Source organism: Bufo bufo, chromosome 7 (genome assembly GCF_905171765.1).
Source record: "Bufo bufo chromosome 7, aBufBuf1.1, whole genome shotgun sequence".
Lineage (NCBI taxonomy): Eukaryota > Metazoa > Chordata > Amphibia > Anura > Bufonidae > Bufo > Bufo bufo.
In genome coordinates, this window is record NC_053395.1 from 49,544,629 (window position 1) to 49,569,978 (window position 25,350).

The 25,350-nt window shown below is 42.8% G+C and overlaps 1 protein-coding gene across 1 annotated transcript; it reads left to right on the forward strand.

The window, feature by feature from the left end:
* LOC121008220 (palmitoleoyl-protein carboxylesterase notum2-like) lies at positions 1-25,163 on the forward strand. The gene is made up of 11 exons (XM_040440642.1): positions 1-305; positions 379-431; positions 589-684; positions 1,526-1,586; positions 5,614-5,672; positions 8,358-8,457; positions 16,041-16,229; positions 16,814-16,914; positions 21,375-21,522; positions 24,339-24,386; positions 24,860-25,163. Exons 1-11 carry the CDS (start codon positions 1-3, stop codon positions 25,161-25,163), a joined length of 1,464 nt encoding a protein of 487 aa, XP_040296576.1.
* The last annotated feature ends 187 nt before the right edge of the window (positions 25,164-25,350 follow it).

Here is a 25,350-nt window from a genome sequence, read left to right on the forward strand (position 1 = left end):
ATGGTGGTGCTAGAGTTCTTCCTGGTTTTGCTTACTATGAATCAAGTGATGCCTCAACCCAAACGTGGGAATAAAGCTAGTTCAAAGACTTCACTTCAAGGTAGAGTTCTCCAGCTGGGAACCCAGGAGCAATCCATTTCTATCCCTGGATTGCCTTCAGTGAATATTTCTTTGCTGGAACAGTCCTTGAAACCAACAAGAAACTCAACACTAGCTCTGTTGCCTGAGCAGAAAACATCTGAAGACATGAGGCTTTATCTGCTGAAGAACACCTTAGTGACATGCAACGATGGAACCACAGCAGGGTAAGCTCTTTTAGAGAACATTTGACCAAAAAGTTATGCCGGATGACTTGTCTTCTGCATTTTGCATTCACAGATATTATATACGAGAAGCCAAAGCCAGCAAACGATGGATCATATTTCTTGAAGGTACAGAGATTTCTATTTTTTTCCACTTTAGAGCCTCACCTACTGTATTCGGTACCACCTTTTTATTCTTACTAATTGCGCCAACCAAACGATTGGTGACTTGTCCATTATGTAGCCAACATTTTCTGTCCTGAGGATGTTCTCTTTCTTTAAACAGGGGGATGGTGTTGTTACAGCAAAGAGACTTGTGATGTTAGGTACAAGAATGCCAAGCGTCTGATGAGCTCCGTAGACTGGCCAAAGACCAGAAGAGGTAACCTTGACCCATATAAAGCACAGCCACATTGATGTTACGTGCCACAAAGTCTCTATGGCTTTCTACGATGGCACCATAGGCATGCCATGTACCACCACCATATGATGCCTCTGTATGGGGCCATATTTGGAAATATTCTCCTTTTTAGATGCAATCCTATACAGCATCTAAAAGAGCTTGTCAAACCCTTATACAAAATGTGGAGGCCTACGGGGGTAGAGCATGTGCCAATAGTGTTCTAAGGATGCCGTATTATAGCCTGGCGCATGTTCACACCACAAGACGTCTGTAATGAAGCATATTTTTGTCTTCACAGATTTTGCATAAACTTGTGATTTTAGCCCCCCTATATTACATTTGAAACACATAGAGGCACAGTATGGAGCCACACAATTCAGTCAAACTCTGTCTCTGTTACACATCTGTAATATGGTCATTTCCTTAGGCCTGTAACTTGAAGTCATCCTCTTAGTATAGATGTAAGATGGCCTTCACATTTTATATCCTACTTGCCAACTTTTTTGCAGATGATCCAGGCCAGGAGATAAGCAGTGTGTGGTATGTGTAGCGAGCAGCCAGAAAATTTGTTTAGGCACACCCCATTTATTCCCTGACACCTTCCAATTTTATACTGGTCATGCCCCATTGTGTTCCATGGTGGAGCTCCCATACTAATTAGTTGGCCTCTACCATTATGTCTGATGACACAGCTAGGGGCCAGTCTCTGGTTGGACTCCCCTCTTTTCCGGGAGCCAACCAGATGTTTCGGTTGTTGTTAAGTATGTTTTTTAATTATTTTATATTAAATGCAATACTCCTGACTCGTTGTTGTTGACAGGTACGGGAATTTTATCTGCCCGCCCGGAGGAGAATCCTCACTGGTGGAATCTAAACGCAGTGTAAGTTTTACGTCCAGTGAGACCACATTATACAAGATGATACTCAATCCTACAGAAATATAATAACGTTGGTGGAGATTTATTAAAATGGTGCAAAAAGAAAGTGGGACTGTTGCCCAGAGCAACCTATCAAATTACAGCTTTAATTTTTCAGAGACCCTTTTGAAAATGAAAGATCTGATTAGTTGGACAATTCCTCAACTTTTCCTTTGTGAAAGCTCATAGGAAAATGTTCTATCCTAATAAGGGTGCATTCACACCGCAAAATGCGGATCAGCAAAATAAAGATGATGCCCACGATGCATCATAGTTACATAGTACATAAGGCCGAAAAAAGACATTTGTCCATCCAGTTCGGCCTGTCATCCTGCAAGTTGATCCAGAAGAAGGCAAAAAAAAATAACTGTGGGGTAGAAGCCAATTTTCCCCACTTTAGGCTACATGCACACGACCGTATGTGTTTTGCGGTCCGCAAATTGCGGATCCGCAAAAAAAAGGATGACGTTCCGTATGGCATCCGTTTTTTTTTTTTTTTTGCGGATCCATTGTAATAGTGCCTATCCTTCTCCGCAAACTAGAAAAAAATAGGACATGCACTATTTTTTTTGCGGAGCAACAGAACGGACATACGTTTTTTGCGGACCCATTGAAATGAATGTATCCGAAAAAAAAATGAATCGGACACGGAAACAAAATACAGTCGTGTGCATGAGGCCTTAGGCTACATGCACTCGACCGTATGTGTTTTGCGGTCCGCAAAAAAAGATAACGTTCCGTATGGCATCTGTGTTTTTTTCTTTTTTCTTTTGTTGTTGTTTTTGCGGATCCATTGTAATAATGCCTAGCCTTGTCCGCAAACTAGTGTGCTGTCCGCGTTTTTTGCGGACCCATTGAAATGAATGGGTCCGCATCCTATCCGCAAAAAAAAAATGATCGGAAACAAAATACGGTCGTGTGCATGAGGCCTTAGGGGAATAAAAAAAATTCCTTCCCGACTCCAATCAGAATAACTCCCTGGATCAACGACCCCTCTCTAGTAGCTATAACCTGTAATATTATTACACTCCAGAAATACATCCAGGCCCCTCTTGAATTCCTTTATTGTACTCACCATCACCACCTCCTCAGGCAGAGAGTTCCATAGTCTCACTGCTCTTACCGTAAAGAATCCTTTTCTATGTTTGTGTACAAACCTTCTTTCCTCCAGACGCAGAGGATGTCCCCTCGTCACAATCGCAGTCCTGGGGATAAATAGATGATGGGAGAGATCTCTGTACTGACCCCATCGTATTTTTTATTTTTTTTTGAAGACCCATTAACGTCAACCGTTCCGTAGTCCGCATTTACGGCCAAGAATAGGATATGTTATATCTTTCGCGGAACGGGGATACAGATGTGGAAAGCAAACGGATAATCTGTGTGCTGTCCACATCTGTATGTCCACAAATGCGGACCACTGACCTATTAAAGTCAATGGGTCAGCAAAATGGACGTAATCGGTATTTTGTGGATCTGCGTTTTGCATAAGGCAAAATACATGCGGTTGTGTGAATACCGCCTTGAGACTAAAGATGAACACTTCAGACGACCACAAGCCCATGGAATTGAGCCTCTAAACTGTTTTGCTAGAATGTCTGATCATATTCTACAATCAAACCTAGGGCGCTGCCAGTGATGCAGGGTGGGGACTTTGCAACGGGCGCCTCCCCTAGGGCCCTGTATATAACGTCCCAGGTTTAGGAATGCAGAGTGGTATAGTGCGGCCTAAAATGTCTGTGTCACGGTGCTCATACCTGGATAGGGCTGGACCCCACGCCTTGCCTCCGAAGCAATAAATAGGGGGAATAATTCAGGGATTTGAAAGAAAGATTAAGTCCATACCTTGTATGTAGTTGAACAGCAGCTTTACTTGAATAAACATTAATCAGAAACAGTCTTCAAGCTTTGTCTTGGTCCCAGCAAGCTTTAGCATGAAACTGGCAGGCTTTTTCAATAACTCTGCTTGCTTTCTCTCTCTCTCTCTCTCTCTCTCTCTCTCTCTCTGCTGTACTGACAGACTTGCTTAATATTCTGTTACTTCTGTATGCTGCACTTCTCTCTTTGGTCTGACTCAAGTTTTGGCCTCCATGGCCAGCAGAGCTTAAGGTGCTCTGGCTGGCATGGGCAGGACCAGCAGAGACGTGCCCCGGTACACCCTTCCCCTAGCAGGGGTAAGCGAAACTAACTAGAACTGGTTCCCACCCTTCCTGCAGGAAGTAGGACTCTCCCATCCCTCTCCAGAGGGAAGGTTAGAATAGAATAGAATGGAAGGTTCCATTTTATCTAAATATAGCTCTGCCATGTTTGCTGCCACCTGCTGGTGAACCAGGCACATTACATGTGAACATAACAGTTGCATAACAGAATAGGAATGCACATTGTGGAGGACCTGGAATAAATGCATAGGATGACATGAGGTTAGACCAACAAAAACAGTAGCTGGGTGTAGGAGTGGCGACACCACTCTGGGGTGTTACAACTTTTCCTTAGGTGGCACTATTGCCTCACCGACTTTAGGGCAGAATTATAGTCCATTTATTCCCCTCCAGTTCATACTTACCTTTTAGTTGGTAAAATCGGGGCATTTAAGCCCTGCCCATTTTGGCCCAAGACAGCCCGAATTTGCCAGGACTGTCTGAAAATCAGGGACAGTTCCACCCAATTCGGAACAGTTGGCAACCATGCCAGTTTGGGCAGGAGGCACTGTTTCACTTTTTTTATTTTTTTTTCTTGAGGAAGCATAAAGGCTCAATATGACCTGCTTAAGGCCCCTTTCACACGGGCGAGTGATTTTCATGCATCACTTGTGCATTGCGTGAAAATCGCAGCATGCTCTATATTCTGCGTTTTTCACGCAACGCAGGCCCCATAGAAGTGAATGGGGTTGCGTGAAAATCGCAAGCATCCGCAAGCAAGTGCGGATGCGGCGCGATTTTTCACGCACGGTTGCTAGGAGACGATCGGGATGGAGACCCGATCATTATTATTTCCCCTTATAACATGGTTATAAGGGAAAATAATAGCATTCTGAATACAGAATGCATAGTAAAACAGCGCTGGAGGGGTTAAAAAAAATAAAAAATAATTTTAACTCCCCTTAGTCCACTTGATCGCGGCCCGACATCTCCTTCTGTCTCCTTTGTTGAATAGGACCTGTGGTGAGCATTAATTACAGGAACAGGACCTTTGATGACGTCACTCAGGTCATCACATGGTACGTCACATGATCTTTTACCATGGTGATGGATCATGTGATGACTGGAGTGACGTCATCAAAGGTCCTTGACCTGTAATGGACGCTCGCCACAGGTCCTGTTCAGCAAAGGAGACAGAAGGAGATGCCGGGCTACGCGATCAAGTGGACTAAGGTGAGTTAAATTATTTTTTATTTTTTTTAACCCCTCCAGCGCTATTTTACTATGCATTCTGTATTCAGAATGCTATTATTTTCCCTTATAACCATGTTATAAGAGGAAATAATACAATCTACAGAACACCGATCCCAAGCCCGAACTTCTGTGAAGAAGTTTGGGTACCAAACATGCGTGATTTTTCTCACGCGGGTGCAAAACGCATTACAATGTTTTGCACTCGCGAGGAAAAATCGTGGGTGTTCCCGTAACGCACCCGCACCCGCACATTTTCCCGCAACGCCCGTGTGAAAGAGGCCTAAAGTTTTTTTTCTGAGATTTTTATACTAATTACCTAAGTGGGGGTCCGACACCTGGGACCCACGCCAATCGGCCGTTTGAGGAGGCAGTGGCGCTTACAGTAGTAAAACAGTATAAAAATCCTACAACAAACAAGACAGCAATTTAATATGGAGGTATATCTTCTGAACAGTTCGTATATGAAAGAGACCCATGGAAGCTACGCTGAGTGTTGTCCTCTGGTGGTAAATCAGCCTTTACACCCTAATCATAATTCCTCCTGGTCATTCAACTTTGGGAATAACCCCGGCTAACCACATGTCTTCTCTTTTGAACAGCTTTGTGCCATATTGCTCAAGTGATATCTGGAGTGGGAACATATCCAAGTCCAAGAACGGTACCTTTTCTTTTTGGATTTGTTACGGCGTCAAAAATGTATATAAGAGCTATATTCATGCAAAATGCCAATACCTTGGGTTGGTACAACTTGGGCTACTTTCACACTTGCGTTTTTGCCTGATCCGGCAACGATTATCAAAAACGCTTCCGCTACTGATAATACAACCATCTGCATCCATTATAAACTGATCCGGTTATATTATCTTTAACCTAGTCGGATCGGATCACCATTGAAAGTCAATAGGGAACGGATTTGTTTTCTATTGTCTGAGAAAACCGATCCGTCCCCTATGACTTGCATTGTGGGTCATGACGTCTTGCTCCACATCCCATGACTGCTCTCCGGTATGGGAACACAACCAAATGGAACAGAATGCTTTTTGTAGCATTCCGTTCTGTTCAGTTCTGATTTGTACCAATTGACAATGAATGGGGACAAAACGGAAGCGCTTTTCTCCGGTATTGAGATTCTATGAGGGATCTCAATACCGGAAAAGTGAAACGCAAGTGTGAAAGTAGCCTTAGAATATTGGCCAGTGGCATGATGGGCAGTTCTCTCATGGGATTATCTCCTTTTACAATAGGCACAGTTTAGAAAATAATCCTGCAGAACATTGGGGAATATAGGCTATGAATTTGCTGCTCTGACCCACTGTGAGTGACTCGGAGAGACAGATGAGAAGTCTACGTTTGACATACAGCACAGGCTTTTTTTTTTTTTTATATACCCGTATTCAAAATCAAGAGTTTTAGGGACTGTTCAGTGAACATAATTGCAACTAAAAAACAGTCATTACAGTGTCATATGGTTAAAGGGGTTATCACATGGTTGATGTAAAAAATAGAAATTAGATAATCTCTTCCTAACAAAGCTAGAACCAGCCCTGTACCTCACATGGATTCAGAGATCTCCACATTCATTGCTCCAGTTGCTCTGCTGCTTTTATTTCAGGCTGGCAGCTCAGGGGTGGGGGCGTCCTTTCTGCTGCAGCTCTCCCCCTGTCTCTGCTCAGGGGATGTGTCCTGTTTGCTGCAGCTCTCTCGTTGAAACTGTCACCGTTTATTAGTGGATATGGCTAGTGACGGTTTAAGGATAGAACTGAGCATGTGCGTCCACCTCAGCGAAGTGGACAGAGAAATAAGAAAAACAACAAACAGCAGGGGCGCTATACCGCTATGAGAATTTTTTTGAATATTTACTATAGTCTATTTTTAATTGCATGCAATTACAAAAGTATTAATACTGGTGCTGGTTTAAAAAAAAAAAAAGTTTAATATTTTTCAGGGGACAACTCAAGTGTTTTATGTAAATAAAGCTTAAAGGGGTATTCCATGATACTGTTATTAATGGCCTATGCTCAGAATAGGCCATAAAAAAAAATAATTAGCTTGAGTGCAACACCCAGCACTGTCCTGACTACAGACCATCAGTAACAAGATCCTGGAATAACCCTTTTAAAGTATAACTGCGCTTTCACAAAGTTTCTGATGTCAGGAGTTTTGATTGGTGTGGATTTGGGGGCTGATGCCCCCACCAATCGCTAACACAAAGGGGCAGAAACATTCAGCCGAGCACTAGCAGAGGAACGGCTCATTATTATTTTTTTAATCCCTACCCGACCGTCGCCGTTCATGTTTGGTGGAAGTTGGAACTTTACAGATGGCACCCGCTCAGCTCCTGAGCTGCCAGATTTCTGTTGTTTTACACAGTAGACATCCAGAGGCAGAGTCCATGATCGGCGGTAACACCAACCACAGACTAATAGCGCATATGTACACGACCGTATGCCCTCTGATACATTCAGTCTGTGAGCGGGCCATATGACCCGGAGCGACATACATTGTGCACACGGAAGCGCACAGCATCATAGATTACAATGATGCTGTACACGTCGGGCCACCCGCGGGACTATTGTCCCGCACTCATATGGGACCTGGGACATATGGCCAGCTCACGGACCGTATGTATCAGAGGGCATACGGTCGTGTGCATGAGCCTTAACTCCTCAGATGCCATTTTACATTGCAACCGCTGCATCTGAGAAACCTTTTCCTTGCCTGAGCTCCTGGGGGCCGAACAGTTCCATGGTGCTGAAATCAAGGGAGCTGTTTGGTGATAAATGATAAAACTGTGGCAGAGTTGTGGGTCCCCCCCCCCCTCCCCCCAATTTCGCCCCATTTGGCATTTTTTCCAGCCTTCCACTACATCATATACGACTTGTCTCAAAAAAACCAAGCCCTTATACGTCGACGTGTACAAAAAGCTCCGGGAAGGCAGGAAGAAAAAAAAAAAAAAAAAAAAAGACAAAAAAAAGAAAATGGAATATTGCTTGGTTACGAAGGGGTTAATGAGCCATCTTCAGCTCATGAGATAGGCCAGTGCTCATTGTATGCGTTGCTGCCCTTGACTCCGAGGCTTCCATCGGAAGAATTTCTCGATAGAAGCCTTGTAGGCATACATTCAAGATGCTGAGCGGCACCTTGAATGTATGCCTACAAGGCTTCTATCGAGAAATTCTTCTGATGGATAGGTGCCCATGTTAGGGGGGGGGGGGGGGGGACATTTTTAAGTGGGCGCCTCTCTATAGAATAGAGCAGTCTGCTGTAATTCATACATGTTATGTTCATCTGACAAAGGAGTCTCATAAATTTGTATTGTCTTCTTAAAACTTGTTTTCTACAGATTATGCATTTATGGGCTCGGCCATTATACAGGAGGTGATTCGTGAGTTGGTTCCAAAAGGCATTAAACAGGCAAAGAGCGTCATTCTAGCCGGGTCCAGGTATAGTCTTTATTATATGAAAAAAGAAAACGAATTCCAGCTCTTCACAATAAAAGGCTTCTTTATTCCACTTCTTTAAAAACAGACATCAAAAGCAGAGTAGTATGCTGTGACGCGTTTCGGGCTGTTATATCTTAGCCCTTCATCAAGTCTTTATTATATAGTCTTTGTTATATGGGGGGGTCATTTATCATACCGGTGTAAAGTAGAACTGACTTAGTTGCCCATAGCAACAAATCAGATTCCACCTATCATTTTTCACAGCTCCTTTGGAAAATGAAAGGAGCGATCTGATTGGTTGCTATGGGTAACTAATCCAGTTCTACTTTACACCAGTTTGATAAATGACCCCCATAGTGTTTATCAGGGGCAGATTGGCCATAGACCTTACTGGGAAATTCCCTGGAGGGCCAGAGGGACACTCAGGACCTCCTCTCTGCTGCTGACTGGGTACATAATGAGCTCTCAGCGGTAATAATGCTGTGCGAATCAGGTACTCATGTACCCGGCCAGTGTCTGCACATGTCCTCCTGAATTCCCTCCTGTGGTCCGCATCTCGCCTTCTAAGACTCCTGCTCCATATCTTAATCAAAGACAACTGGAAGAGGAGGAGGACAGCTCTTGATGGCCACCACAGAGGGACAGCTTTTGGGGCAGTATATTGTGCTGCACTGTGATATATGGTTCTGATGGGACGGTATTTTGCACTATGGTATTGCTGACCCCACCTACTCGTGTTGGATTTCGGATCCACCTACAACATGGGGCCACTTTAGGTTCCCAGTCCGCCCTGGTCTATTATATATAGGGTCTGTTATCAAACTGGTGTAAAGTAGAACTGGCTTAGTTGCCCATAGCAACCAATGAGATTCCTCCTTTCATTTTCCAAAGGAGATGTCAAAAATGAAAGCTGGAATCTGATTGGCTGCTATGGGCAACTAAGCCAGTTCTACTTTACACCAGTTTGATAAATGACCCCAGCAGTCTTTATTATATAGGATTTATTATATATTTTTTTATGTTTCACCTCAAACACTGTCTAGTCTCCTACCCATGGCCATTAAGGCATTTATGAACACAAGTTAATCCCATGATCGAGGGCGGTAGATGACCATTGCCTAACTGGGTATGGTCGTCTGACATGCATGTAAATGAGATTGATATTAATCCAACTTATCCACCAATCTGTGCGCGTTTGGCTTGAGCTCAGATGAATCTATCCCATCTGGCAGCATCAATTCATTAAGTGCGTACACAGATGAGGTGAACGCATACATTGGCGCAATAAATGATGCAGAAAATAGGGGCCCAGACAAAAATCATAACTTGGATTTGTATTGACCTCCGTCTGCATTGTCAATCGCTCTGTAGGCAGCATTGTTCCTGTGGAAAATGCCAGACATTACCACTAGGTGGCAATATACTACCTGCTTTCAATATCCACCTACAATGCAAACACTTGTAATACAATCTTGCTTTATATTACAGATAATTCCCTAATATGTGTTTATTGCCTTATTCGCACCCTCGGGTAACAGAAGACAGAATTGCAGAGTAATGAGTAAATAGCCACAGGCATTAATAGAGTTGTTAAGGACTTCAAAATTGATAGCCTATCCGGATGATAGACCATTAATATTAGGCTACTTTCACATCTGCGTTTCTCCTTTCCGGTATTGAGATCTGTCATAGGAATTTGATACTGGAGGAAAATGCTCCCGTTTTGTCCCTATTCATTGTCAATGGGGCCAAAACGTAACTGATCGGAACGGAGGGCACCAGAATGCATTCCGTTGCGTTCCCATGACGGGCAGAAAACTGCTGAAAGCGACGTTATTCTGTCCGGCATGGGATGCGGAGCAAGAAGAATCCGTCCTGACTCGCAATGTAAGTCAATAGTGCCGGATCTGTTTTCTCAGACACAAAAGAAAATATATCCGTCCCCTATTGACCGTCATGGCCAGATATAATACAACCGGATCCGTTGATAACGGAGGCAGATAGTTGTATTATTAGAACTAAAGTGTTTTTGCTGAAGCCTGCTGGATCCATCAAAAACAGACGTGAAAGTAGCCTCAGATCGGCAGGATCAGAGCCTCAGCACCTCCGCCAATCTGCTCAATGAGGAGGCCAGAAAGCTGCATCCCCTTCATTGTTTACCTGGGACAGCGCCATTCTTCTAGTCGTGACTATAACTGGTATGGCAACTCATTCACTTGAATGGAGCAAAGCTGCAATGATACTAGACTAGAATAAGTTCTTAATTCTTAAAGACTATGGACACCATCATACATTTTCTTAATGATTGAATTTTACTCATTTTTGGCTAAAAATCATTTTTAAATTGGTCTTTATTAAAAGATTTTAGCAGTTTTTGTTATGTATGGGTTTAAAAATCTGTCTATTTGCAGACTATTGCTCCTGAGTTCCGTCAGCTGACTGCTCATGTGAAGATTATCTATGATTTCCTGACCTCAAAAACACTTACCAAAGACCAGTTTAAATAAAAAATATTTTCAGCTAAAAATGAGTAAAATGTAACACTAAAAAAATTTTGCCTTGAAGGTTTTAAGTCTTTTAAAGGGGTAATTTAATTTAATAGTGATGGCTATTGCTAGGAAATGTCATCACTTTATGACTGGTGCGGATCTGACTCTGGGGACATCTGACTCTGGGGACCCTACCGATCTTGAGAATGAAGAGGCTTCAAGTGAATGGAGTCGACTGCAGTTCTCCCTACAGCATGTGGCCAGATGAGACGACATACGTGCAAAACCAAAGCTGCAGCCCCTTTATTGTCAGGATCGGTGGGAGTCCTAGCAATAGAAATTGATGGCATATCCTGTCTTTAGAAAATGGAAATGTTACAACCATAAAGGAGTTCTCCAGGAGTTAGATGGATCATCAATATCAGATCAGTGGGGTTCCGACTCCCAGCATCCCTGCCAATCCGTTATTTGAAGAGCTGCATTTCGGTGAGTGCTGCAGCCTCCACACAGCTTGCTAAACACAGCGCCATTGATTGCATAGTGGCTGTGTTTGGTACTGCAGCCTTGGTCCATTCACTTGTCACTGGCCAACAAAGAGACCGCAGTACTCGCTAAAGCTCCATGGCTTCTCCAAATAGGTGATCATGGGGGTGCCGGGAGTCAGACACCTACAGATCAGATACTGATGACCTCTCCTGGAGACAGGTTATCAATATCAAACTCCTGGAAAACCACTTATAGAAGAAAAGGACAGGGCTAGGCCTGTTTCACGATCCGGCAAAGGATCTCAAAACGGGTCAGCTTTGTCCCCGTTCAGGACAACAGATCAGGATGCATTCCGTTCCGCTTTGTTGCATTCTTTGACTGGACACAAAAATGCTGCAAGCTGCGTTTTTGTGTCTGGTCTGCGAAACAGAACAGACGGGATCCAGCATAAAAATCAATGTAAGGCGACTTTCACACTTGCACTTTCCCTTTCCGGTATTGGGATCAGTCATAGGATCTCAATACCGGAAGAAAACACTTCAGTTTTGTCCCCATTCATTGTCAATGGGGACAAAACTGAACGAAACGGAATACACCAATATGCATTCCGTTCCGTTTGGTTGCGTCCCCATCGCAGACAGAATTACGCTGCAAGCAGTGTTTTTCTGTCCGCGATGTGTTGCGGAGCAAGACAGTTCCTTCCTGACACACAATGTAACTCAATGGAGACGGATCCGTTTTCTCTGACACAATAGAAAACTGATCCGTCCCCCATTGACTTACAATGGTTTTAGAGACTGATCCGTTGTGGCCATTTTAGAGATAATACAACCAGATCCGTTCAGAACGGTTGCAGGAGGTTGTATGATCAGAATGGAAGCGTTTTTTATGATCCCTGACGGATCCAGCAATAACGCTGGTGTGAAAGTATCCTTATTCAATGGTGCTGGATCCCTTTTTTTTTTTCTTGTTTGCGAAAAAGCCAGATCCAGTACCCATTGACTTAAAATGATTTTCATACTGGATCCGGTTTGTTCAGTTTTTAATTGATGGAAACCCGGATCTTGGCATGGATCTTTTTAATTCTGCTTTTGAGAACTTCTGCTGGATCTCAAAACCATAATGCCACAACGCAAGTGTGAAACAGACCATAGATTTTTACTTTTCCGAAGGAAAAGGTACAAAAGATATTTTGTGTGGTCTTCCAAGCGGCACAATCAGCAGAAGTCCCAAACAGGAGTAGGTCTCTTTTCTCCTTTCTTAACCAAAATAAACTGCAATTCAGGGTCCGCGCTTGAACGTCATCGGTAAGGAACAGTTCACACACAGCAACACTTCCACAAGGCGATTTTGTCTCGATTCAAAACAATTCCAGCTCCTCTGTCTCCGTGATTGCTGGTGGATATTGAGACCGAGGAGCTGGAATTGTTTTGAATCGAGATAAAATCGCCTTGTGGAAGTGTTGCTGTGCGTGAACTGTTCCTTACTGATGACGTTCAAGAGCGGACCCCGAAGAAAAAGGTGCCTAACGGAAGGTGGATAAGTGGCCATTAATCCCCCCCCCCCCTTTTCTCTATTTGAAATTACATGACTGTTCACCTAAACCAGACTAAAGTGCCACCAACTTCTGGAGTGGGCAGTGGGGATCTTCGTGACTCCCTTTGGACACTTTAATGAACTATGAAAACAAATCTTCATGTGACAGTACTTTATGTTCGGCGCCCACATCTCTAGCTATCCATTGTACAAGAATCAACAAAGGTCAGCTTTCTCAGGTGAGAACTTGGAGTCCACATGTTGTGTACCTTCAATGCATCCATCTCCTTGAACTATAAGTGCAGAAGAGAGGAGGTGGATAGAAGCAGGTGCAGATTATTCCAGGCATGTGTAGGATATAGCTGGGTGCTACTTTGCCCAGATTGTAGGCTGTAAGGCCAGGAGAGGCATGTTAGAGTAGGCCCCATCTGATGAGAAGCCACCTTGTCGTTTGGTAGATGGGCCCGACATATTTTTGATCAATTATATGCGCAAAGAGCTTCTAACTGCCCTTGCAGTAAGTATGGCCACCAAGCAGTTTATTTTTCATTTAGTATTTGTTTATATCTTTGTGCAATTGACTGGCAGTGTGCTGTTACCTGTAGTTCTACTACTACATAACTAACCTTACACGACTCTGGGTGAAGCTGTATTGGAGAACTTCATTCTACCAGTAGTTGAGCGAATTGCTTGTTATTAGTAAAGCTTTCTTAAATTGCCCTACGATTAACGTAATAAAATGAAAATCGGACATCATATAGTACATGACAATCCTTTTCTAATAAATCTAGAACCAGCCCTGTACCTCATATGGATCCAGAGATCTCCCCATTCATTGCTCTGCTAAATTTATATAAAGGTGGAAGCTCAGGAGGCGTGTCCTTTCTGCTGCAGCTCTCTTCCTATCACAGCTCAGGAGGCAGTTGAAGGATGCAACTGAGCATGTGCGGCCATCTCAGCGAGTTGGACAGAGAAATAAGAAAAAAAAAACGGCAGATGGCACTGAACCCAGTGATCATACTAATTTTTGTAATACAAACAGTTATGGAAGTATTCAGATCCAGGTGCTGGTTTGAAAACTGCAAAATATTCTTCATGGGACACACAAGCTCTGATAATAAAGTTAATTCCTATGCTAGCCTGGCAAGATGGTGCTTAGTGGCATAGTTAGAGCGGGTGCAGAGGTAGCAGTCACTGGAGGGAGGGCAATGGTCCCTGCTACATAGGGAGGAGCCAGTCTTGAAACCTGGTTGGTGGGGGCCTATTATAGTTTTACATTTGGACCAGGAGCCTTTTTACACAGGCCAAGGAGCAGGTAATTATTGGAAATGAACTGAATGTTCCTGATACTTGCCTTCTCATCTGCGGAGTTGAGGGCTGCATTTATCTTCTCCTCTATATGGGGGCAAGTGATCACTTTGCCATCACTCGTCCCCATGCAGATTTATTGTTTCTGGGTAGCAGATCGCTGTTTACATGAGACTATATCTTCTCAGAAACGATGGGTTTGGTGTCTGCATCAGCGATGCTTTCACCTGATGACTATGCGTTTTGCTTATTTATTGGATGATCTGTGGCACTTTTATACCTTTAACCTTTATTGGGAACGAACGTTCATTACTGATAATTGGCCAATCTGCCCGTGTAAAGGCCACTTTACATGAACACCCGTTCCCAATAATTGCCATGTGTAAAAGGGGCAGCAGATCGTGCTGTGTAAACGAGGACCTGCTGCCCAGAAACAATAAATCTGTATGAGGACGATCGGTCTCCTTTCCATACAGCATAGGTAATTATGTTTAAACTGTTTTTATTCAGTTCATTTTTCAAAAACATTTAACATGTTCACATTTCAATCCATGAAGTACATAATATATATGCAAAAACAAATTACATACCATCAAAAAGCATAGGTAATTATTACTTGTAAATGCTGTTCTCACTTCCACTCATGATCAGGCAATTATTGGGAATGAATGGTTCGTTCCTGATAATTGCCTGGTCAGTAGGCCTATGTAATGGGCCATTTACACCTTTGGGCTTGATGTAAATTCTGTAATGGCCCCCTAACTAGTACTGGTCTCTCTCTCTCCTCAAATCAGACAGTTGCTTCTTTGGGGCTTCCCAGGCAACAAGGCCCAGGTGCTATGAGAGGTCACGTTCATTGCTAGTAAATAAAACTGAGCTGCAATACCAAGTACAGCCATGACACGATGTACAGTGATGGACATGTGCTGTGGCCTCTTCATTGTATACCAGGCACAAGTGCCACCGGCCTTTCAAACGGCTGATCAGCGGGGGTGCCAATCGTTGGACCTCCAGGATCTGGTATTGATGACCATTTCCTGAGAATAGGCCATTAATATCTAAAGCGTCATTGAGCTTTCAACAAACTTTGCCTTAACCAATAGTACAATGTGTGTGTACATGAGGAATAACACTATTTCTGGTCATTTATATCACTTGTAGCTGGTACCTCTTGGTAGATTTTTCTGTGCATATTGAATGTCTAGTTTGCATCCACTGCACACACAGAAAGTAGAGGAGATTTTCCTTCCAAACTGTCTCGCAGTCACTAAGAAGCAGCCCCAGGACCATGAAGGACATTACAGTGAAGTACTGACCTGTACAGTTGTGAATGAGGCACTTGAGCTGAGCTATAACCTTCCTATGTAGCTGCAGCAGTCTTTGTCTGTGACTGTCTCCTCAGCTCATACTCTCTGCTCCCCTCTCCATAGATGACATGTGTAATATGATCCTGCAGAGATGATCCATCCTTTCATCCTTGAGGGGATAAGGGAATTTTTCAAAGTGAAAAGAAATTAGTTGGGGGGGATAATATCTAGCTGATAACAGGATACATTTCTCACTGATAAAACACATTACAAAGTTTCTTGTGGTCCCTTGTACTAGCGATTTTATGCAAAGTTGCGTGCAAAGTTACTGACCATTTAACGCCCAGAAAACTGTTTTAAGACTTCTAAAATAAGACATGCATCTGTTTTCAGTCCACACAAGTCATTCCAGTAGTAAGAGAAGGTTCTCAGACTTTTCTTCCTTCATGTGTTCTAGCGCTGGGGGTACTGGAGTCCTGATCAACATAGACAGAGTGGCTTCTTTGGTAGAAGAGATGACTGCTAATATCGTCCAAGTCCGAGGTCTAGTGGATTCTGGATGGTTCCTTGAGAGTAAACATGGAAAATCTGATTGTATGGATGGAGCCTCTTGTGCACTCACTGATGCCATTAAAAAAGGCTTGAAGTAAGTGACGAGTAAATCCACAACTCAATATTTGTTTGTCTCCGTCTTTCCTCTGTGACCACACAGACTATAAGATCCACCCCTGCAATGGAAATGTTACTAGAAGACCATAGGTAGTTAGTGCCTCTGTCTGTCTAATCCAGATATCGGCAACCTTCGGCACTCCAGGTGTGGCAGAACTACGACTCCCAGCACGCACTTCCATAGAAGTGAATGGAGCATGCTGGGAGCTGTAGTTTCACAACAGCTGGGGTGCCGAGTTTGCTGACCCCTGGCCTAATCTGTCTGTCATTATAATATATTTAATCTATCTAATCTGTCTAATATATCTAATCTCTGTGCAGTTTATCTAATCTCTCTGTAATTTATGTAATCTCTAATCTTTCTGAGCGGTCTAGTCATGAGGGAGGTGCACTTTGGTGAGTAGCTCTAGCTCTCTGCATATTAGCTGTTGGAGACCAGGGGCCCATAAACCTGTATTATACAGGGGCCCTTTTCTGTCCGTCTACCTCTAGATCCCTATTATATAAATTTATAATGAACTTGCTGTAGACTTATCACTACCTTCCTGTATTTCTTTGCAGACTTTGGAATGGTACTCTCCAGGAGAAATGCAGGCAGCATTTAAAAAGGGAGGACGAGTGGCAGTGCTTCTATGGCCCCAAGTCTTACACGTCAATGAAAAGTAAGTGTCAGGAGATATTATCATTATTAATGTACAGTGCAGTGCCATTATTAGCCGAGAATGGCTATTAGTATTCCTCGAATATCCATACAACAGCCTTGCCAGTATAGGTATCAAAATGTAAATGGATGGTTGACCTATAGACGATAGATACTGTATATTGTATATAACCGAGTCATTTTCTCATGCCATATGACTGTATTGAGTCATTGAGAAAAACAAGTACAGTGGTCCCTCAAGATACAATATTAACTGGTTCCAGGAGGACCATTGTAAGTTGAGTAATCGGTTCCAAAGCTGCAAAATGTCATCCAAGATGAGAGAAAAGTAAGGTTTAAGAAAAATTAGCAGATGACTAAGGCAGATAAAATGAGTCCTTACATATCATAGTCAGGAATAGCTGCTAACTAGCAACTAATACAGGTATTTTACCAGAGAAGTGGTCTTGACTGGTTGGATCTGAGTCTGAGACATTGTATGTGGAGTCTAGTTTCAACTTGCGATGGGTCAGAAAAGGCCATTGTGTGTTTTAAATATTGTATCCTGAGGTCATTGTATCTTGAGGGATCACTGTATTAGTATAACTTCAAACGTATGGACCCCAATGTGTAAAATGTCACATGGTGTCGGTTAGGCCCCCTCAGAAACCATTACCCAACACTAAATGCATCCTATCTGTGGTAGAGAATCAAGCATATAGATATGGGCTCACTAAATGCAACTACCTCCAATTTTGCAGGCGATTATTTCACGGCAATCGCCTGCTCGTCAGTGGAGGAGACCGCTGCATGTAAATCATGGGGATGAGTGAGTGCTAATGCCATCGCTCGTCCCCATATTTGCCATAATTGCCAGCAGCAGGGGCTGTTTACACATCACAATCCACTGCCGGCAAACAATGATTTAGGTGCCTACACAAATTATCCAATTACCCGACGAGCAAGCACTTTTCCTGTTCTTGGGTAATCGGTGGCACGTTTACACTGCCAGATAATTGCTAATGAGTGTTCCTATGAATGCTCATTTGCGAATATCTGGCAGATTCTCGTCCTGTGTAAAGGGCCCTTTAGAAGTCTGTTTGATCCGCTCTACTCTTTTACACTTGTAGTCGCAGCTATTTTGGTTTTCCCTTTTTGAAGTAGCTTCTGTGTCACATTGTGTTAGCTTTTAAAGGGGTTTTGCAGGAGTTCAATATTGATGACCTATCCTCAGCTAGAAAATTGGTAGCTACATTTCTTTTACAAAATTTTTTTATTTTTATGTTTAGTTGCTTTGCCTGTTTTTGTATATTAGCAGGAAGTGCAGACATATTGGTTGTCATGTTTGAATTTGCTCCTCAGATACTGATATCTACTCATTTTGCAAGCCTGTTCAAGGGGTTTTCCAGGAGATCAATATTGATGACCTTTCCACAGAATAGCTCAAATGTCCATGATTATAGATACCAGTTTGCCAAATAGTTGGAACCAAAAGTTCAAGATTGTCCTTGTTGTAATTTCCCACAAGGGGGACCCTGTGTTTAAATGTCGTCTGACAGATAGTAACCACACTTTCTCCGATCTGTCAGACGACATTTAAACACAGAGTCCCCCTTGTGGGAAATTACAACAAGGACAATCTTGAACTTTTGGTTCCAACTATTTGGCAAACTGGTATCTATAATCATGGACATTTGAGCGGTTTATTAGATTACCCCTTGCAGCCTAACTCTAGCCATTAGGTCTCATTCCTAGGAGTACTCCGGTTATATAGGTTTGTGCGAGAGCTCCGCACTTTTATACCTATTTACACATTCTGTTATGTTTGTATGCTGATACTGACACCAAGTCAGTTTGTATTTATTTAGTGTATTAATAAATTTTATGCAAAAATACTGTGAGCCAGCCTATATTATTATCATTGATTTATTCCTCTTTTTCAGCTGGTAACTGAAAGGCTGAACTCCAGTAGTTTGCTAGTGGAGCCTTTTCTAATTATTTGATATTAGTCTTTCCACAGAATACGTCATCAATATCTGATTGGTGGGGGGTACGACTCCTGGGACCCCTGCCGCTTGACTATTTAAAGAGGTCTCGCTCGGGTGAGTGCTGTAGCCTCTTTTTAGGCCAGGGACGTCACATTTATCAGTCACCTGGCCTAGGCGCAGTTCAGTCCCATTCAAGTGAAGGGGCCTGGACTGTGATACCAAGCACAGCCACTATCCATTGTATGGCGCTGTGCTTGGTATACTGTGAGGAGGCCACACCGCTCACCGGAACGCTGCGGGATCTTTAAACAGCTGATCGGCTAACCTAACGAAAGGTCATCAATATTTAATTTACAAAAATAATCCAAAATGAGTAGACTAATTTAACTGTGACGACCAATATGGCTGCACTTCCTGTTATTTTTTTTTTTTTAAATGGAGTATAGAATTTTAGTTTTTAATAAAAGAAATGTAATTGCCAAACTTTTAGCAGCCACAGTGACTCCTAATTCACTGGTACATGCGGCCGTAGGTATGTTTTGGGTGGAAATCTTTTTTTAATGGTTTCTAAGTACAGTAGTAATGCATCTTCAGCACAGCTCCATTAAGTCTGTTTTCTTTTGTTAAAATAGAAGTATCATCAAATATAGTTTTCAATGGATTCTAATTAAATGTAATAATAGATGTTCTTCATTAGGAGTGAAAGCATTGCATTGATTCCATGCTGCAGAAAGCTTTTAGAGACTTGTCTACAAGTAAAATATCTTGTTCTTTGGGGATTTTAATTTGAAAGCCAAACAACCTAATGGCTGGTTCACACGTGATGGATTTTATTTTCGCCGCAGAACCCTGAAAAGTACATACATTTTTTTTGGCATATTACACCCATTGACCAGTCTCACTTCAGAATTAACCTATTGAAACTACAGTAATACACTTGAAGGAGTCCTCTAGGACTTTTATAGTGATGGCCTATCCTTAGTAGAGGTCATCAATATTGGGTTGGTGGGGGACCCCTGCTGATCAGCTGTTTGGCATTTAACTCTGATGCTGGAAACAGGCACCGAAACTGTCCACTGTGTAGATTCTGGAGCCGGTTATTGTAGTGCTGCTTCAGTTCAAGTGAATGGGAGCAGTGCTGCAGTAACCAGCTCCGGAATCTACACAGTGGAGAGAAGTTTGTAGTTCCGTTGCTTGTTTCCACTGCCTGAGTTATTGCCATCATATGCAAATGATAAAAAAATATATATATATATCCCAATTTATTCAGTATCGCGCCACACAGAAATACGCTCTCTTACACGCCTTGGCATGCTATCGATGCAGTTTTTAATAGTCATCTGAGGAATGTCCTGCCACACTGAATGCACTTGGGCACTCAAATCATCAAGATCCGCTGCTGGCAGCTCAAAATTTCAAACCAATAACGTCCCAGATGTGCTAGATGGGAGACAAGTCTGGAGATGCTGCAGGCCATGGTAGCATGTTTAGGATGCTCACAGTGACACTAGCAACATCTGGCGTTTTCATGTTAAGAACAGCTCCTGGGACTCTTTGGAGAAATGTCCGTACCACGGGTTCAACAACCAAATCAATGCAACACCGAGCTGATAGTGTAGCTGACTGAAATCATTAGAAGAATCTGGCTACCGTACATTGTCACCCCACACCTCCCAGGAGTAGGACAAATGTTACGTTACTTTTGTGAAGGCCTCTTCATGGTATTGCTCTTCAAACCAATCTCTGGCTATAAGCGCATCTGAGACAAAAGCAGCACTCCTCGCTGAAGAGGTTAAACCTCCATTGCTGTCTTGTGGTGCACAATGATAACCTTTAGGAGCGGTGGCGTAAGATCAGTGAAACACCTGCAGCAAGACTTCTGCCCAATGTCGTGCAAATGCCTTCTAATGGTTTGTGTAGACACTGTTTTCCACCTTAAGGCTTAGGTACTTGCAGTACAGAATGGAGCACTGCACGTCATTCTTCTAATCGGATGATCCGTCCATGCAGAGGTTCGCGTCTGTGCACCTCTTGCTGTCATTCCAGTTCATTATTGTTCTCCACCGGGACACGCAACGGTGAACAGTGCTGACATCTTGGTCTAGGCACTTAGTGATAAACCATGGTCTCTCAGTTCAAGGATTCTGTCCCTCTCAGCTTGATGCAAGTGGTGAGAACTGTCACGTCGATGAACAGGAGGCCTTCCACAATCATCCACACGACTTGATCTGATTTTTGAGGTTTCATGTGGCTAAAAAAACTTTGCTTTTAATCTGTCTTTTATTCCCCTGCCACAGATTGGAGCTAGGTGCTTGAAAATGTGACCATCTGCAGATCTTAGTGACACCTGCTACTTCCTAGATTTGCCTAATTGTGTTGAGTAGCGTATGTCACAATGTTATCTTACCAACTTATTATTCTCATAAAGTTTTTGTTTTCTCTTGCCTTCTTTGTGCTTATTTTTATGTTTCAGCCTGCGTTACTTGTTTTTCAGCTCCTATCTTTGTGGTTCAATGGCTCTATGATGTGGAACAGCTAAGAATAGAAAATATCCAACCGGACTTCCAATTCATGACGGCACATCAATGGAACAACATACAAAGCATTGGAAGAGAGCTTAAGAAGTCCCTGCGTGAAGTCCCGTAAGAGATAAACCTGCTTCTAAATAAAAATACAGAGAATTCACTGGCATTCAGCCATACTGGTACAGGTCAGCGGTCTGTACTGAGACCACTCTATTACATATCAAGAGGAAAGAACAATATAAACAACATATAATTTAAGACCTTGGGGCACATTTATTAAGACTGGCTTTTTTAGTAAATAAAGCCCTAATCTGGCGGTGGTTCTGCCGACGTTATTAAGAGGAGCTGTGCTAGTTCTAAATGCTTCTGTGCTTCCTTACCTTTAGACCTTTTCTCTACACCTGAAACATGCGTAGAAAATAGTAAATGAGATGGGCCTGCCGGACCATCCCTGCCCACACCCGCTTTTTAAGACCTGGCATGAGCGGGGAGTAGTCATAGATTGCAGCGCAACTAGCTGTTGTGCCGCAATCTGTGCCTGAAATACGCCTAATATAGGCCTATTTCAGCTTCATAAATGACCCCCATTTTTCCCTTAGTAGAAACACATTCAATTGAAGAAAAATTCTGTCTGCTTGCAGTTGCCACTAGAGGGAGCTTAATGCATTTGTATTTATCTCAGAATGAACTTGGCGTTGCCTGGTTTCAAGCGGAAACTGGACAACCCGTGACCACTGTAGCCAGTCACTGGCCTCAGCAGTGCACCAGTTATCGTCTGACGTGATGTCCCTGCTGCAGCTGGGTAAACAGAGCCCGGCTGGGAGAGCTGGAGCGGCAGCACAGGATCTGCTAAGTGATGATCTATTCTCTATTGCAGGCAGATCCCAAGTGTTGTCAGGTTTCCTCCTGGAACCGGACAGCCCCTTTAAATGCATATGCTGGAAGGTCTGCGTGGTGCTGGCTGCAGGCACCTAGGGCTTTGTAATGTAATTCTAAAGCTATACATGAGGTTTGTTACTCTGCATCAGAAAAAAATCAGAGCCCCCAACCCTATAAAGATATGTTAAGAAATTAATCAGCAGAGAATTTGACCAAAAAAGGGAAAAAATCGTAAAAGATGGACATTTTTCTTTTAAAAGAGATTTGAAAAAAATGCCTGCTTTTTTTTTTTTTTACTAAAAACAGCCCTGTTTTTCTAATCTCATGCACATGCTTTGTGACCCCAGCCCTATACCCCCACAAAGTCTCAACGTGACTGAAAGGCACACCATATCGGATAAAAAAGTACGTGAACAGTCTGTTCTAGTTGCTCAGGCCATTTCACCTGAATTCATAGATGGCAGGTGCATTGTACTATTATTTAGGATTAGATCCTTACCACTAAACCACTCTTGACCTGTAGGAGTATTAACCTGCACCCATCCTAGACCATCATGGATAATTTATATCAATATTAACCCCATCATCACTGCAGACCACCAGGGATACTGTATATTAACCACAAAGCCACTCTAGAACCTTCAAAAGAATATTATAATTGAAAAAACTTTCTGTTCAGAAATGTGCGATATAGTACTTGGGTTGTAGGCCAAGGTAATGTCATATGCACCAACCGCCCTGGAAACTCCCCTTTTAAAAATCCTTTGGAGGGGTCGCACAAGAATACTGTGCTCTGGAGTCATGCGATGTACTTCACCATTGGGCTACAGAGAACAGAGAATGTGTTTAAAGAGATTTTCCGGCGATCACCTGTAGGAAGAAGCCATGGCCTTCTGTGAACGCTTAGGCTTCTTCCTAGGCCAGTGATGTCAAGTTCATCGGGTATGGCCTAGGCACAGCCCAGTCCTATTCTAGTAAATGGTGCTGAGATCCAATACCCAGCACAGCCGCTATCAAATGGATGGCACTGTGCTTGGTTAACCACGAGGAGCTCCATTAAGTGCCACAGCTACCTCAAACAGGTGATTGGTGGGGGTGGCGGGAGTCAGACCACCACCAAACTGATACTGATGACTTATCTGAGCATAGGCCATCTTTATGAAAATCCCGTAAAACCTCTTTAAAAAGAATAAATTACACCAAGAAAATGAATTGAATTTATCCCAAGATTTGCATGTTCTTAAAGGGGTTGCCTCATTTCAGCAAATAGCACCTATTATGAAGAGTATTTTAAAAAAAAAAAAGGGCCATGGCTTTGGTGGGAAAGGGGTGTGGTGTACGTGTGACTTATGAGACAAAAAATGTGCCAAAATCTTGGTGCATTTTTGGAGGATACCTAAGCGAACTTATCAGGTGGAGTAAAGTTGGTCTAGACGGTCTAAAGATGTGCCAGATTTATCATCCAGACAGTATTAGTAAATCTGTCCCACTAGTGTTTGATGCTGTGATAAATTTGTTGCATCTTCTGCCCATCTAGGTGTATGCTGTTTTGTTTTTTTTAGACAATAATCAAAGGGATTTTCCGAGATTCTCATATTGATGACCTGTCCAGGATTGGTCTTCGATATCAGAAAATTGGTGGGGATTTGACACCTGGGACCCCTGCTGATCAGCTGTTTGAAGAGGCTCCTGTAAGCACCACTGCCTCTTCCTAGACCAGTGACGTTACGTTCATCAGTCACATGGCCTAGGTGCAGTTCCATCTCATTCAAGTGAATGTTGCTGAGCTGCAATACCAAGGATGGCTTCTATCCAATGGACGGCGCTGTGCTTGGTAAGCTGTGAAGAGACCGCGGCCTTCACTGGAGCACCGTGGTCTCCTGAAACAGCTGCTTGGCAGGGGTTCCGGGTTGTACCCCTGCCGATCTAATATTGATGACCTATACTAAACATCGGTCATCAATTTCAGAGTCTCAGAAAACCCTTTTAATAAATCTGCTCTATTGTGTTGTATTGTAAATTATGTATAATCACTTTATCCCTTGTGTTTTCAGGGCGGTGTTTGCTCCGGGTTGCTTTTCCCATACTCTTATCATAGCAAGGTAAGAAGAATTTAAAGATATTCTACAGGATTAAAGAACATGACTGCTAGATTCACAGTGTGTGTGGATCCTTCTGCCTCTGCGCCGTACAGTCTCTGGTGCCGCGGCTGCCCGAAACAACTGAGGAAACTCCTGAGGATAGGCCATCAATATCTATAGCCCAGAGAACCCCTTTGAGTTTAATTATGAAGGACCAAATGGTTGTAGAGCAAACTTAGGCCTTTTTAACTACAAAGTCCACCCAACACCCATCCAAATCCTCTGTATTCTTTGAAACTTCTCCTAACCATTAGAGATTTTGGACACCTCAGAATTGTGTCAGAAAAAAAACAACTTGTTCTTCTAGATATAATCAATATCATTGGTGTCTTCATGTGGAAAAAAACATGCATTTTTACAATTGAGCTTTTGATTGTGCCCCATGAATACCAGGATTTCATTAAACTACTGTATGTTCTGTTTTTCTTTATCAGCAACTGGTTGGAGTTCCAGGTCAAAGGTGTGACCTTATCCCGAGCTCTACAGTGCTGGACAAAAAGCCTCCAGGACCGGAAAAGTCCAAAAACTGTAATCCGCGGATGCCCTTTTCATTTGATAGATAACTGTCAATGGCCACACTGTAACCCCACATGTCCAGCCCTTCACGATCCGGTGACTGGCCAAGAAGTGACCTTATTACAGATGTTCCTCAGACTGAGCATTGAAAATCAGAGAAGAGGACATGAGCCCAAAGGAGACATGAATCAGCTTATGGCGTTGTTGAGGAACGGTGGTTAGCTTGGATAACGGTGGTTATAATTTATAATATCCAGTTTCCGAACACAAATTTTCCATTCAAATTTTTCTCCCCCTTTTTACCAGACAACATGGACAGTAAATTTTTGTTTTTGTGATATTATATTTTTTTTTTATACTGGTTGTTGTTATACTATTTGATATGCTGAGGTCTTCAACCTGTCACTCT